This window comes from Bombina bombina, chromosome 4 (genome assembly GCF_027579735.1).
Source record: "Bombina bombina isolate aBomBom1 chromosome 4, aBomBom1.pri, whole genome shotgun sequence".
Lineage (NCBI taxonomy): Eukaryota > Metazoa > Chordata > Amphibia > Anura > Bombinatoridae > Bombina > Bombina bombina.
The window spans coordinates 204,414,925-204,428,219 of record NC_069502.1 but is presented as its reverse complement, the minus strand read 5'-3'; the positions used below and the strand labels follow the sequence as shown (position 1 = coordinate 204,428,219).

Below are 13,295 nucleotides of genomic sequence, written 5' to 3'. Positions count from 1 at the left end.
CCCTATAGATACATACAGCGCATAAGATGCCCCTATAGTTCCCTATCTTAGCCACTGCATTGTATATATACGGCATACATAGATTTACAAACTAACCCATACTGCAACCTCACCAAAGTGAGCTCCGCCCCCCCTGCTTTCTCCTCCCCCTTCCCTCCCCCTCCCATTACTTGAGTGGCTCTTGCCCACTGTAATCCCTCTTCCTTCCAGTTCTCTACGACCTACTTATGGTCACTCTAAAAGCTAACTCCCCACATCATCGCAGAAATTCTCATCTTATTCAACTTAGAGATGTGGAGACCAGACTACAATTAGTAAAATATAAAATGAAGTTTCATCTCAGTTCGCCCAAGCATATATCTGACACCCCCTTAGACTCAACATAGATTTCTATATGATCGGGCTAGCTTTACTGTATTACTATGGTTATGTTTATTTCTGTGAGTGCTTAAAGTGTATGACTTAACTTGATATGTAGTTCAGTTATTCCTCTACTAGCCTAACAGATATAATAGGAGTCACAATTTTTATGTTGTACTCTAATGATAATTTTATGATTGGGCAAATGTTCTAGCTTGTATTCTTTGTGCTTTTTGAAACTTCAATAAAAAATCTTCTTAAAAAAAAAAGCAACCTATGTTGGACAACTTGAGATGGTTTGACCCCTAAAGTACTGCTCAGGATCTGTAGAGCACTGGAAACAGCCAGTCAGTCAATCATCAGCTTTACAGCTCAGCTGTGAAACTTCAGCTGCTGATAAGATCAGCAGCTATATCGAAACCAACTGTGCTCTGAAGTTCCTGAGCAATAATTTAACACAGCTTTCATACATCTGCTGCTAATTGGCTCAGTGTCTGTTTTGGCAGTGTTTTGTGGCTCCTGAGCAATATTTTAACTATGTGTTTAAACTGCTTTGTCAATAGTGCTGAAATTACACACTCTACAAATTAGCATGCAATTGTGTCCCTTAATTCTGTATATCGAAGGTTAACATTATTCATAAACAAGTGTTTTTAATGTGATATGACAAATATTAATTTAATGCAGATTTCTGGTCTTGGGTGATCAATTAGGGAGCAGTTTGCATAATCAGATTTTTCAGTGTGATTTCACAGATATACAGTTGTGCTCATAATTTTACATACCATGGCAGAATTTATGATTTATTGGCCATTTTTCAGAGAATATGAATAATACAAAAACTTTTCTTTCACTCATGGTTAGTGTTTGGCTGAAGCCATTTATTATCAATCAACTGTGTTTACTCTTTTTAAAATCATGACAACAGAAACTACCCAAATGACCCTTAGCAAAAGTTTACATACCCTGGTGATTTTGGCCTGATAACAAGCACACAAGTTGACACAAAGGGGTTTGAATGGCTATTAAAGGTAACCATCCTCACCTGTGATCTGTTTGCTTGTAATTAGTGTGTGTGTATATAAAAGGTCAATGAGTTTCTGGACTCCTGACAGACCCTTGCAGCTTTCATCCAGTGCTGCACTGACGTTTCTAGATTCTGAGTCATGGGGAAAGCAAAATAATTGTCAAAGGATCTGTGGGAAAAGGTAGTTGAACTGTATAAAACAGGAAAGGGATAAAAAAAAGATATCCAAGGAATTAAGAATGCCAATCAGCAGTGTTCAAACTCTAAGCAAGAAGTGGAAAATGAGGGGTTCTGTTGAAACCAAACCACGGTCAGGTAGACCAACTAAAATTTCAGCAACAACCGCCAGGAAAATTGTTCGGGATGCAAAGAAAAACCCACAAATAACTATAGGTGAAATACAGGACTCTCTGAAAACTTGTGGTGTGGCTGTTTCAAGATGCACAATAAGGAGGCACTTGAAGAAAGATGGGCTGCATGGTCGAGTCACCAGAAGAAAGTCATTACTACGCAAATACCACAAAGTATCCCGCTTAAAATACGCCAAACAGCACAGAGACAAGCCTCAAACCTTCTGGCACAAAGTCATTTGGAGTGATGAGACCAAAATTGAGCTTTTTGGCCACAACCATAAACGCTACATTTGGAGAGGAGTCAACAAGGCCTAAGATGAAAGGTACACCATTCCTACTGTGAAACAGGGAGGTGGATCGCTGATGTTTTGGGGATGTGTGAGCTACAAAGGCACAGGAAATTTGGTCAGAATTGATGGCAAGATTAATGCAGTATGTTATCAAAAAATACTGGAGGAAAATTTGCATTCATCAGCCCGGAAGCTGCGCATGGGACGTACTTGGACATTCCAACATGACAATGATCCTAAACACAAGGCCAAGTCGACCAGTCATTGGCTACAGCAGAATAAAGAGAAGGTTCTGGAGTGGCCATCTCAGTCTCCTGACCTCAATATCATTGAGCAACTCTTGGGAGATCTCAAATGTACAGTTCATGCAAGACAGCCCAAGAATTTACAGGAACTTGAGTCTTTTCGCCAGGAAGAATGGGCAGCTTTACCATCTGAGAAGATAAAGAGCCTCATCCACAAAAGACTTCAAGCTGTCATTGATGTCAAAGGGGGCAATACATGGTATTGAGAACTGGGTATTGTAAACTTTTGATCAGGATCATTTGGGTAGTTTCTAATGTCATTATGATTTTAAAAAATAGTAAACACAGTTGATTGATAATAAATGGCTTCAGTCAAACACTAACCATGAGTGAAAGAAAGGTTTTTGTGTTATCATTCATATTCTCTGAAAAATGGCCAGAAAAATCATAAATTCTGCCAGGGTATGTAAACTTATGAGATAAGTGCTGTAAAAAGGCATATAATCAATGGTTTCAACCTAAAAAAAAAGAATAATCGCAAAACATATAAAAAAAATAAAAAGTAAGCAACAAGGAAAAAAACAAAACCAGAAGATAGGAAGCACAATCCACAGAACAAAAAATATAAAAATGAATTGCCCAAAACCTGTGATCAGATAGAATAATTGTACAAGTCACCAGAAACAAAAATAAGCTGGGTAGAAAAGTGGAACCAGGCAGTTTTTTTTCAAATGTACGCAAGCTTTATTTGTATGTATTAAAGCAAAATATGCTATGGGACTCCAGCAATTAAACCATGAAAACTGCTAAATTACAATTTCCGTTGTAACCTAGCAACGCATCGGCCGTTCAAGAGCCGAGTTTAGCTTCCGTAATAGGGTATTTAGTATTCATTTATATAGATTTAAATCGCGCTCGCTGTCTGCAATCACGTAATAGCCAAGTACAACACGCGTGCGTGATAGTTTTCATAATATTAGGGGAACCATCCTGCAGTTGCGCACAAAAATATCACAAACCAAAACTCATTATGTTTATGTCACTTATAGCGCGTGCGTAACCAGCAACACAAGCTTTTAGCTGTGTCACGCCCACTCCTTTTCCTGTCATTCATCGAGTTTGCGGGTGCACGTGAAGGTGCGCATGCCGAGGTATTTATCTCACAGACAGCTCGGTCCTATCTTCCCGCCAGCAGGGCACGCGCGTCTGGGCGCGAGACCTGACCGAAAAGAGAGCCAAGGCGCGTGCGCGACAACCCCGCCACCCCCCATTTCCAGTATATCGGGGGCGACAGAGAGACCGTGACAAGGCCATAGAGAAATATATCTCTCTCACGAATATTGAATGCAGAACCCAGAATTAGAGAGACGACCGTTCACTAGTGAAAAGGCTGCGCTGTGAGAATTTACAGAGCTAAAAGGCCCAGGTCAGTGTGGTGCGGCCTCAAAGTGCAGCGCTACTGAGATCTGTGAAAGGCCGGAACTCAGGCTTCGCTTCCTGTCATATTTGCTTGTCTTCCTGGGGGAGTGACCGGTACGAAAAACCTGACACCCGGAGTGAAAATACCATGAAAGCCCAGGGAAGTGAATAAAAGCGTTGAGGCCTTAGCCGAACCACGGTCTAAAGTGGCAGCACAACCCCGCCAGGCTGAAGATACTGCTATCCCTACACTTGACTGTTGGTCCTGTCTTTTTTTTTACCATGGATACGGATCCTCATCATTGAGTTCCCTATGCCGGACATGTGAGCCCCGGCTGCTTCTATCCTGAGAATGAAGACGCCCCCTCCCATTGTATAAACACAGCATCCTTGTATAGACCGGGGGGGACTGGAGAACCCCCCAGCACCCCTACACAATGAACCGAGGATAAGCCGGGCGGGGGGTATGTGAGCTGCGGCGTCCTCCCCTCCCTCATAGACTGGATTGCAAGAGAGGGATCCTGGATTTTGGAGAGGGGGAGGGTGAATGTATCTGGTCCGGTGTGTGGAGATGAAAAGACGGCTTCCCTCAGAGGACAGCTGATATCTGGTTACATTTGTGTATTGCTCTTTGTGTGCGCCTGGTGGGATTTTTGTATTCTCGTCCCCCGTGGGACACGAGGTTGGGCACCTTGCGCATTTGGATCTTATCGTTACCCCATGGATGTTTAACAATTATAAATCCCAAATAGCTCTTTTCTCTATGCTGGAGCCCGCGGCTTGAAGAGTCGGCAATGAACCCGGTGAATGCCACCTCCCTGTACATCTCAGCGAGCCGCTTGGTGCTGAACTATCACCCCGAGGATCCACAGGCCTCGGCCGAGATCTGCAAAATGCTCCCCTTCTTCAGGCAGGCCCTGTCCTGCTGTGTGTGCGGTGAGAGCTTGGGCAGGGGGTAATACATGCTACTCCTCCAATAGCAGCCGTATATCCGCCCATCAGTTTACAGTATCCTGACAGTGCTGATAAGCAGGGGTGGACACAAAGCTAAGCACTAACCAGCTCTACTAAGTATAATGTAGCTTTTATGCTAATACTTTTAAGTATCTCAAATTTAACATTTTCTAGCTTAGGATCCTAACATGATTTCTTTCATATCTGTTGTCAGGTGATAGTTGAGATTAAAGGGACATAAATAAATGCTCAGTGTTATAATATTTTATTATTGCACTATTTGCTATTTAATGCAAATGGGTTACTCACAGCTAAAGTCTGCTTTAGAGCATCAATGAACTACTGGGAGTTATATGAACACAGATGGTAGAACCAATGACAAGAGGCTTGTGTAGCCATCAATCAGCTACCAGCAGTGCTTTGCTGTTCAGCCTACCTAGAAATTAATTTCAACAAAGGATACCAAGTGAGCAAAGTAATTTTTGATAAAACTAAATGGAAAGCAAATTAAAATTGCATGCTGTCAGAATAATGAAAGTTTAAAGTGATGGCACATCCTAGCGTTTGTGAAACGCTAGGTTTACCATTGGAAAAAATAAAGGGGACTTTTGGTCATGAAGTAGAAAATACTTTATGGGCTCCTTTATTTGTTTACAGCGTTCGCCGCACTGAGCTGCTAAGGCAGGCCACAGCAGAACGCTATTTGCCTGAGAGGTGACGTTTCAACCTCTTAGCCAATAGCTGTGCAGGAAATCCAGCATGGCACCGGATTTCCTGCACGGCTATTGACTAAGAGGTGGAAACGTCGCGCCTCGGACAAATAGCTTTTTTCAGTGGGCAGCCTTAGCAGCTCAGTGCGATGAACGCTGCAAACAAATAAATAAAGGAGCTTTCGGCATAAAGTATTTTCTACTTCATGACTGAAAGTCCCCTTTATTTGTTCCAAAAGTAAACCTAGTGTTTCACAAACGCTAGGATTTACTATCACTTTAATTTTTGCAACATGATGCAGTTTGACAGCACTGAGTGAATAAGAAAATATTTGACAGGTAAATATAAATACAAATTAGAATCAATCCATCCAAAATATTGAGGCTTTTCTGAATTTAATGGGGAAACTGAACCCACATTTTTTTCTTTCATGATTCAATGCATTTTTAAGCAACTTTCTAATTTACTCCTATTTTTCTTCATTCTCTTGCTATCTTTATTTGAAAAGCAAGAATGTAAGTTTAGAAGCCGGACAATTTTTTTATTCACAACCTGGGTTGTGCTTGCTGATTGTTGGCTAAATGCACCCACAATTAAGTGCTGCCTAGTGTGCTATACCAAAAATATTGATGCCTTCTTTTAAAAAAAAAAAAAAAAAAAAAAATAGCAAGAGACCAAAGAAATTGATAATAGCCGTAAATTAGAAAGTTGCTTAAAATTGCATGCTCTATCTGAATCATGAAAGAGAAAAGTATTTGGGTTTAGTATCCCTTTAAGTAGAACAACCCACAAAAACAAGTTTGTATACCATGTCCATCACTCTTATTTGGGTATACATTTGTCAATACCTAATTTAGTTTGCTATAAATTAAACTTAGTGGTTGCATAATTGGCTTGATGTAAGTACTGCGCAACTTGTAATATAAACACTTCAAAGTATATTATTCAAGTATTTCAATCAATATATTTAATTTGGCTGTAAATCCCAGCTGAAAATTCTAATTTATGATTCTCCTAATTGTTTTCAATACCTGCAACAAATGATTTTGTTTGCTCACTCATCTGATAAAAACAAATTTATGCCATGCATGTTATCCATTTTCATTAATTTGCACATTCTATGTAAAAATAGTCTACGATTTTAAAAAGTCAGTGTGTCAGGAAATCATGCTGAAGTGATGCAATTTGCTTAATTCCTATGTAAGTTATGCCCTAAAAGCATTCTCTGTTCTAGTTTCTTAAGGCCCCATCTTTATAGTTAGCAAAGTGATTCATAAACAGTATTTTAATAATTTAGTTATACTGTAATGCAGGCCATGGTGGTTGTATCTTTAATATAGGTCCAACCTATTTAACGGTCTTAGCTTTGAGCATTCAGAGCTCTCTTACTCCTTCCCTCTGCTGCCACAATATGCTTGTTTCCTCCTCTTATAGTCGCACCCTGGTATCTCATTGGCCTTGATTGTCCCTCCTCCTTGTTGACATGTGCATCATTAGCCTGTTTTTATACAGCTAAAAGCATGCTACACTCAGGAGGAATGTACAGCGAGCAATACTCATTCTGCAGTCTGGTATCCTCTCCTCCAGTGTAAAAATACCAACCATCACAATAATAACAATATATACATTGGAGTTGGTACAGAATATGTAAGAGAAATGTTAGCCTGAGTTTCTTCATCTTCGTTGATTAAACCAGGGGTTGACATATTTTGAATTAAGGAGCCAGCAAGAATAATAAAAATACTTCTACTCAATTTTCAGGAAAGCCTGGCAAGTGTGTTTTGAATGTAGTATATGCAGAATATAAAAAAGTAAAATTCAAGGAGCTTTGAGTTACTAAAGCCCTGCATTTAACTACTATAACCACTTATTTATGTATGCTAAAAAATTCTAGTGCAGAGTTTTAAATAGTTTGGGGGGGGGGGGGGGGGAGACATAGGTTTTACACACATTCTCACTACTATTTCATTTTGTTCTAGGCCAGGAGTTTTCAAAGTCTTAGGCGGTGGGCCTTCCCTCTAACAACATTTACCAAGACAACACTTATACCCCCAATAATAGATTTTACTTTAATTTTTCTCTTTCAAGACAATTGTAATATTTAATGTTTAATTTGGGGGAATTTACATCTAATCCTGGTTTCACCTGGCTCTCAGGCTGAATTCTGCTATACTCACACAGATTACTGATCAGGACAACAAAAGCAACACAGTGTCTAAGCAACTTCAACCTCAGTGCTGCGTTTCTTCCATCTACATCCAGTCCTTTTGTCTTATCCCACCACAAAAGGCCAAGTGTTGTTGTTGGCTCTTAATTTTTATTTCTGTGTTCTCCAAAAGTCAGTTGCTGCTTGTTATTTCATAGGATAGTGCAAAGTGTCGCTGCTCCCGCGCATCCCCTTGCTCTGGCGCTTCCCTGGAGAGCCCCTGCCTCATACTTTGAAAACCAATGTTCTAGGCATTAGATTCCTCAAAGTACTTTTGTCACCCTCCATTTTTACATTTTTATGGTGTATGTGTATTTATATGAATTAGAATACCCGTATTGTTAAAGGGACATTAAATATTCTCTAATAAAGAGACGTGTTAAAATGCTCTTATATAAAAGTAATAAAAGTTTAATCTCTGCAAAGGGTTAATTTGCCCTAGAACAGCAGTGCACTACTGGGACTGAGCTGAACATATCTGGTGAGCTAATGATACAAGGCCTATGTATGTAGGAGCATTGCTGCTACTGAGCCTACTGAGGTATCCCTTTCAACAAAGGATACCAAGGGAATTAAGTACATTTATTAGAGAATGTAATTTAAGATACACTTCCACTTTCTTTTATCTGAATCAAAGTTTTAAAGGGATGTTCCAGTCAAAATTTAAATGCACATAGATAAATGACATCTTTGAATACAGACATATTTGCTATATACATGTAATGGCAGAAATGCTTCTAGTAAAAGTTATCACTGTTTGTTTGTGTTGATATTTTTCTGTGTATGTGAAGCATAACTAGATATTCTGAGTGCATCAGCATTTTAAATACTGCAGCTGCTCAAATTGCCACTGGGGCTTGTATCATGTCAGCATTAACGGATGTAATAATTAGCAGATAATATAATCATCTTAGGCACTCTGAGTAAGTCCTATGTTTAAAATGCTGGTGCACATAGCATACCTAAATACACTTTTGAAACTGAAGCTATTTTGCTAATACATGTATAATGCAAAAATGCTTCTACTCAAAACTGAAATGCACACATGTGCATTCCCATTTTGGCTGGGATGTCCCTTTAAATTGGACTCTTTTTGTTCGTTTTAACTATGAAAATTGCGGCTGTTCAGTTTCTTAGACTTGGGACATTGCAAATTTCACAGTGCTAACCAACCTACCTATGTCCATAATTGAACTAATTACAGGTGATAAAATTACAGCAAACAATGCTAATTTTGCACAAAAAAGTGGCAAACCTTTTCTTCTCCCGTAGCAAGTCCAGATTGTCTCCTCTTAAGGCAAATTACGGGATTGTTTGGGAACTGAAAAACAATTTAGCAAACAATGTGTTAAAGTTAAGGTCCATTTTGATGAATTAATGCCTGGTTTTTAATAAACCTATTAAAAACAAGGGCACTTTATTCAAAATTGACATTTCACTGTTTTCTTCAAAAACTTACCATTTTATCCAGGCAGCCGCCCCAGCACTTCCTCCGCCCGTCGCAAGCCGTCTTCACGGGTCCAAAATTACAAATCCGGCTTCCTCCAATCACATAGTTTCATCAGGCCAAGATTCCCCCGGGGGGGGGGGAAGCTGTGATTGGAGGAAGCCTGATTCGTCATTTCTGACGTCTGCAGAGGTTTCCGACGGCCGTGGGAATCGCTGAAGCAGCATTCAGGATTAAAAGGTAAGTTTTTTTTTTTTTTTTTTTTTTTTTTTTGTTTTTTTTTAAGAAAACCGTGAAATGTCAATTTTGATGAATTAAAGTGCCCTTGTTTTTATGGGTTTATTAAAAACCGGGCACTAATTTGTCAAAATAGACCTTCACTTTAAGCCTATGTACGTTCTCAAATCTTGCTATGGTTTGGCCACAATACCAAACTGTGGTTGAACAGATTTGATTTGTTTTCAGGTTTGTGTTGATGATGGCAGAGAAGCTTACATGCTTTACAATATACAGTGCTACTAGGCTTTTTCATGTGTGGCTTTAGTACGCCGGTGGTAACATTTGGGGAAAATATAGCTGACTTTTTACCCTTGCAGCTTCCCCTAGTTTAAGTGTGTGCAAAGTTTATTAACATGTTATGTTTATCAGCTTATGCGCTTTCATTTTGTACAGTTCACATTCAAAAAATCAATGTGAACTTGTGCTGTACAGAGTATTTCTTTATGCACGTTTTGTGTTCTTATCTATTTGCTTTAGCAGTACTACATTATTTTTTTGCTCAGAGCATGTATTTAAAAAAACAAATACTTTTTACTTCTATGATCAAATTCTTTGTTTTCTCAGTATTATCTTTTGTTGAAAAGTAGGAAGGTAAGTTTAGGGTGTGCACGTGTCTGCATTACTATATGGCAGCAGTTTTGCAACAATGTTATACATTAGCAAGAGCATAGCTGACCACTATTTCCTGTCATGTACTGCTCCAAACATGTGCACGCTACCTATCTAGATATCTCTTCAGCAAAGAATAACATGAGAACAAGGCACAATTGATAATATAAGTAAATTAGAAACTTTTAAAATTGTATACTCTGTCTGAATCATGAGAATTTTTGGGTTTCATATCCTTTTAACTTTGTTAAAACACCAACAGGGGGCCAAGTAAATAAAGGACCACTAAATACAGTAAAATTAAATAATTGACAAATGCATAATAAAGACAACACAATAGCTCTTACTTCAAAGTAAGTCCAATTTTCCCTCTCCCTGTATTATGTAACGGCATCAGTCAATCCGCAAAATGTATTTATTTTAGTGCACTTTTGCGCATGCTCAGTAAGAGCGGGAGCCTCTGTAAATGTGTACATTTGAAATAATGGAAGTATATTGGAATTTTATTTTAAATCGCTTGATTAGTCATGAAACTTTAATTTTGACTTTAGTGGCCCAACACTTTAACAGGTCTTGAAATAGATTTCTGAAAGTCTAAAATGTGTACTTCGAATTGTAAAGCTAAAAAAGGGACCATAATCACACATGATGACCAATGTCAGATTATATTGTGAGAATTCTATATAAAACTTTTGTAAATAAACCATTAGCAGTGTTTGGTTTTCTGTCCTTTTCCAATAATCTGTAACATCTTCAACTATTTTAAAAAAATGTTTTTTTTTCCCCCCCCCTCAGGAAATTTGCTTGAAGACCCCATTGCTCCAACCAATTCTACATGTCAGCATTATGTGTGCAAGCATTGCAAGGGTAAAAAGATGATGATGAAACCCTCCTGCAGCTGGTGCAAGGACTATGATCAGTTTGAAGAGAACAAACAGTTGAGCATACTGGTGAGCTGCTACAAAAAGCTGTGCGAGTATATTACACAGACACCTCTTGCACAAGATATAATTAATACTGTAGAATGTTCTGCAGACATTTTGGCCTTTCTGCCTGAAGATTCTCCACCTGAAGAGGAACAAGGAACTTCTTCAGAACCCCCTTCACCACTGTGCCCATCCCATTCTCCGTTACCATCTAACTCAGAACCTGCTACAGAATCTGAGGTAAATATTTGTCAGATTCCTCAGGCTGCACCAGAAATTGATACGGAATGCACAGTAGCTAATGGCTTACCAAATTGCAATGGGTTATCTGAAACTGAAATTGCTGTAAATATCCATTCCCCTGAAAGCCCAAGTCCTATAGACCTGTGCTGCTCAGCTGTTGACATAAAAACAGAAGACCTTTCTGAAAGCTTAGAGACGGTTTGCGATCCTGTCTCCACTAGTGAGTTATGTGCAGCAGGACTTGACATCTGTGGCTATAGTGATGACCTAAAAAGTGGTGGGCCATTATTGCTTAGTGTTGAGGAAGTTCTCCAAAGCTTAGAGACTGTGTCTGGTGCAGAGGTCAGTGACTGTGATTTGCAGCACAGTATGGAAACCACTGTTTCTAATGGACCTTTCCTCGACCTCTGTCCTCAGCCCCTTTCGCACACTTTATTGCTCTCAGACAGCCACTCTTCATCACGTGGGCTCTCTTGCGCAGCTGCCACCTTGAAAATGGTTAAAACAAACCGTAAGCGTTCACGTTCTGAGAGCGATAGCGAGAAGGTCCTGCCACTTCCCATCTCCAGCATTATCCTGGGACCTACACTTGGTGCCCCTACTCCCATGTTATTTACAAGGGATAACAGACATTTTCTACAGCCTATGGCTACTCTCCCAAATGGTGGCAGTTCACCGAAAATCGGCAAAAATATTTTGTTGTCAAATAAAGCTCTAAAAAAGAACCCAGAGCATGGACCCAAAAAATCTCATCCAAAATCCAAACCTACATTACTGAAAACGAAAGACAAGGTGAAGGAAAAAATACCCAGCAATAACATAATGCCTGGGAGTCCAACCAAAACTGTTTATAAGAAGCCACAGGAGAAAAAAGGCTGCAAATGTGGACGTGCTACTCAAAATCCAAGTGTTCTTACATGCCGAGGCCAGCGTTGCCCTTGTTACTCAAATCGCAAAGCCTGCCTAGACTGCATATGCCGTGGCTGCCAAAACTCATATATGGCAAATGGGGAGAAGAAGCTAGAGGCATTTGCAGTACCAGAGAAGGCTCTGGAGCAAACCAGGCTTACTTTGGGCATTAATGTGACAAGCATTGCAGTACGCAGTGCCAGCACAAGCGCCAATGTTATTAATGTCACAGGTTCTCCTGTAGCAACATTTTTAGCTGCCAGTCCCCATGATGACAAAAGCCTAGATGAAGCTATAGACTTGAGGTTTGACTGTTAAATGGGCCAGCTATTTTCCAGCTTTCATTGGGCTGGTGAATGGCTGCATTTTTAAGGCAGCTATGGTTCTGTTTGGTTAACTTGCCGGAGCTTCTGCATATAGATCACTTGTATCAAGTGTGTTTATTGCTAAGTTATGTGTTCATGTTTGTGGTGGGTGGGAAGGGAGGGAGCTGCGGGAATGGGACAAGGGACACTGTTGGTAAGAGAAATTGTAACCCGAAAATCTGTATGTCTGTTTCCTCGACTTCAGTTAGAGGGTTGTTATGAGAGTTCAATTTTATGATGCACCTGATTTATAGAAATTGATCTTTGGCAAGAATAGCAGACACAAATAACCTCTTGTATCCTGTCCTATGTTATGCTCAAACAAGATGTCCAGCCTGTTTAAAAAGTGGTTTAGTTAGGTTGAACTTGTTGCTTAAAAACTATATAAAGCAAATATGGCACCCAATTTATTCTTTTATGAATATTTTAACTACTAAAGTACATATGAGAGTACATAGTTTTTTTGTTTGTTTGTTTCTCTCCCCCCCCTGACATTCAGACTCTAGGATTGCTAACATTTTAATGTTTAAACTTGCCATGACCCAGTAGAAGAGTGTATATGATGGAGAGATGAGGAAGAAAATTATACTTCTGAGTTCTGAAATGTAATAATACCCCCAGTCAAAATATTTGGTTGCATAAAGCCATTAATATGTTTATAATGGATAGTTAAGATTAAAAATAATCTTTTTAAAGTAATTTTACAGATGATCACCCAGTCTCTTTGGAACAGTTGTAGAGGTGACATCACATTTGATTGTCCAAAACAAAAAAACAAACACCTGTAGGCACTCATATCAAGTCAGTGCATACTCTAAACAATGTCTCAGACATCTTGCACAGCTATGTATGTACATATAGTTGTGCAGTAGAAAGATAATGTGATTTCTATCTGTGAACGAGTATGCATGCGTGTTTGATTACAGTTGCTTAGCTGCTATAAATATTAGCC

General features: G+C 39.3%; 1 protein-coding gene across 1 annotated transcript; it reads left to right on the top strand.

Annotated features, from left to right (window-relative positions):
* The first annotated feature begins 3,443 nt into the window (after nt 1-3,443).
* On the top strand, nt 3,444-12,796 carry MSL2 (MSL complex subunit 2). Its single transcript, XM_053709752.1, has 2 exons — nt 3,444-4,630; nt 10,696-12,796. Exons 1-2 carry the CDS (start codon nt 4,489-4,491, stop codon nt 12,294-12,296), a joined length of 1,743 nt encoding a protein of 580 aa, XP_053565727.1. The 5' UTR covers nt 3,444-4,488; the 3' UTR covers nt 12,297-12,796.
* The last annotated feature ends 499 nt before the right edge of the window (nt 12,797-13,295 follow it).

What these genes read in the sequence shown, in the direction of transcription:
- MSL2 (XM_053709752.1), top strand. Translation starts at nt 4,489, where the DNA reads ATGAACCCGGTGAATGCCACCTCCCTGTACATCTCAGCGAGCCGCTTG. An exon ending in CCTGTCCTGCTGTGTGTGCG is followed by an intron (nt 4,631 to 10,695) that starts GTGAGAGCTTGG and finishes CCCCCCCCTCAG; the next exon opens with GAAATTTGCTTGAAGACCCC.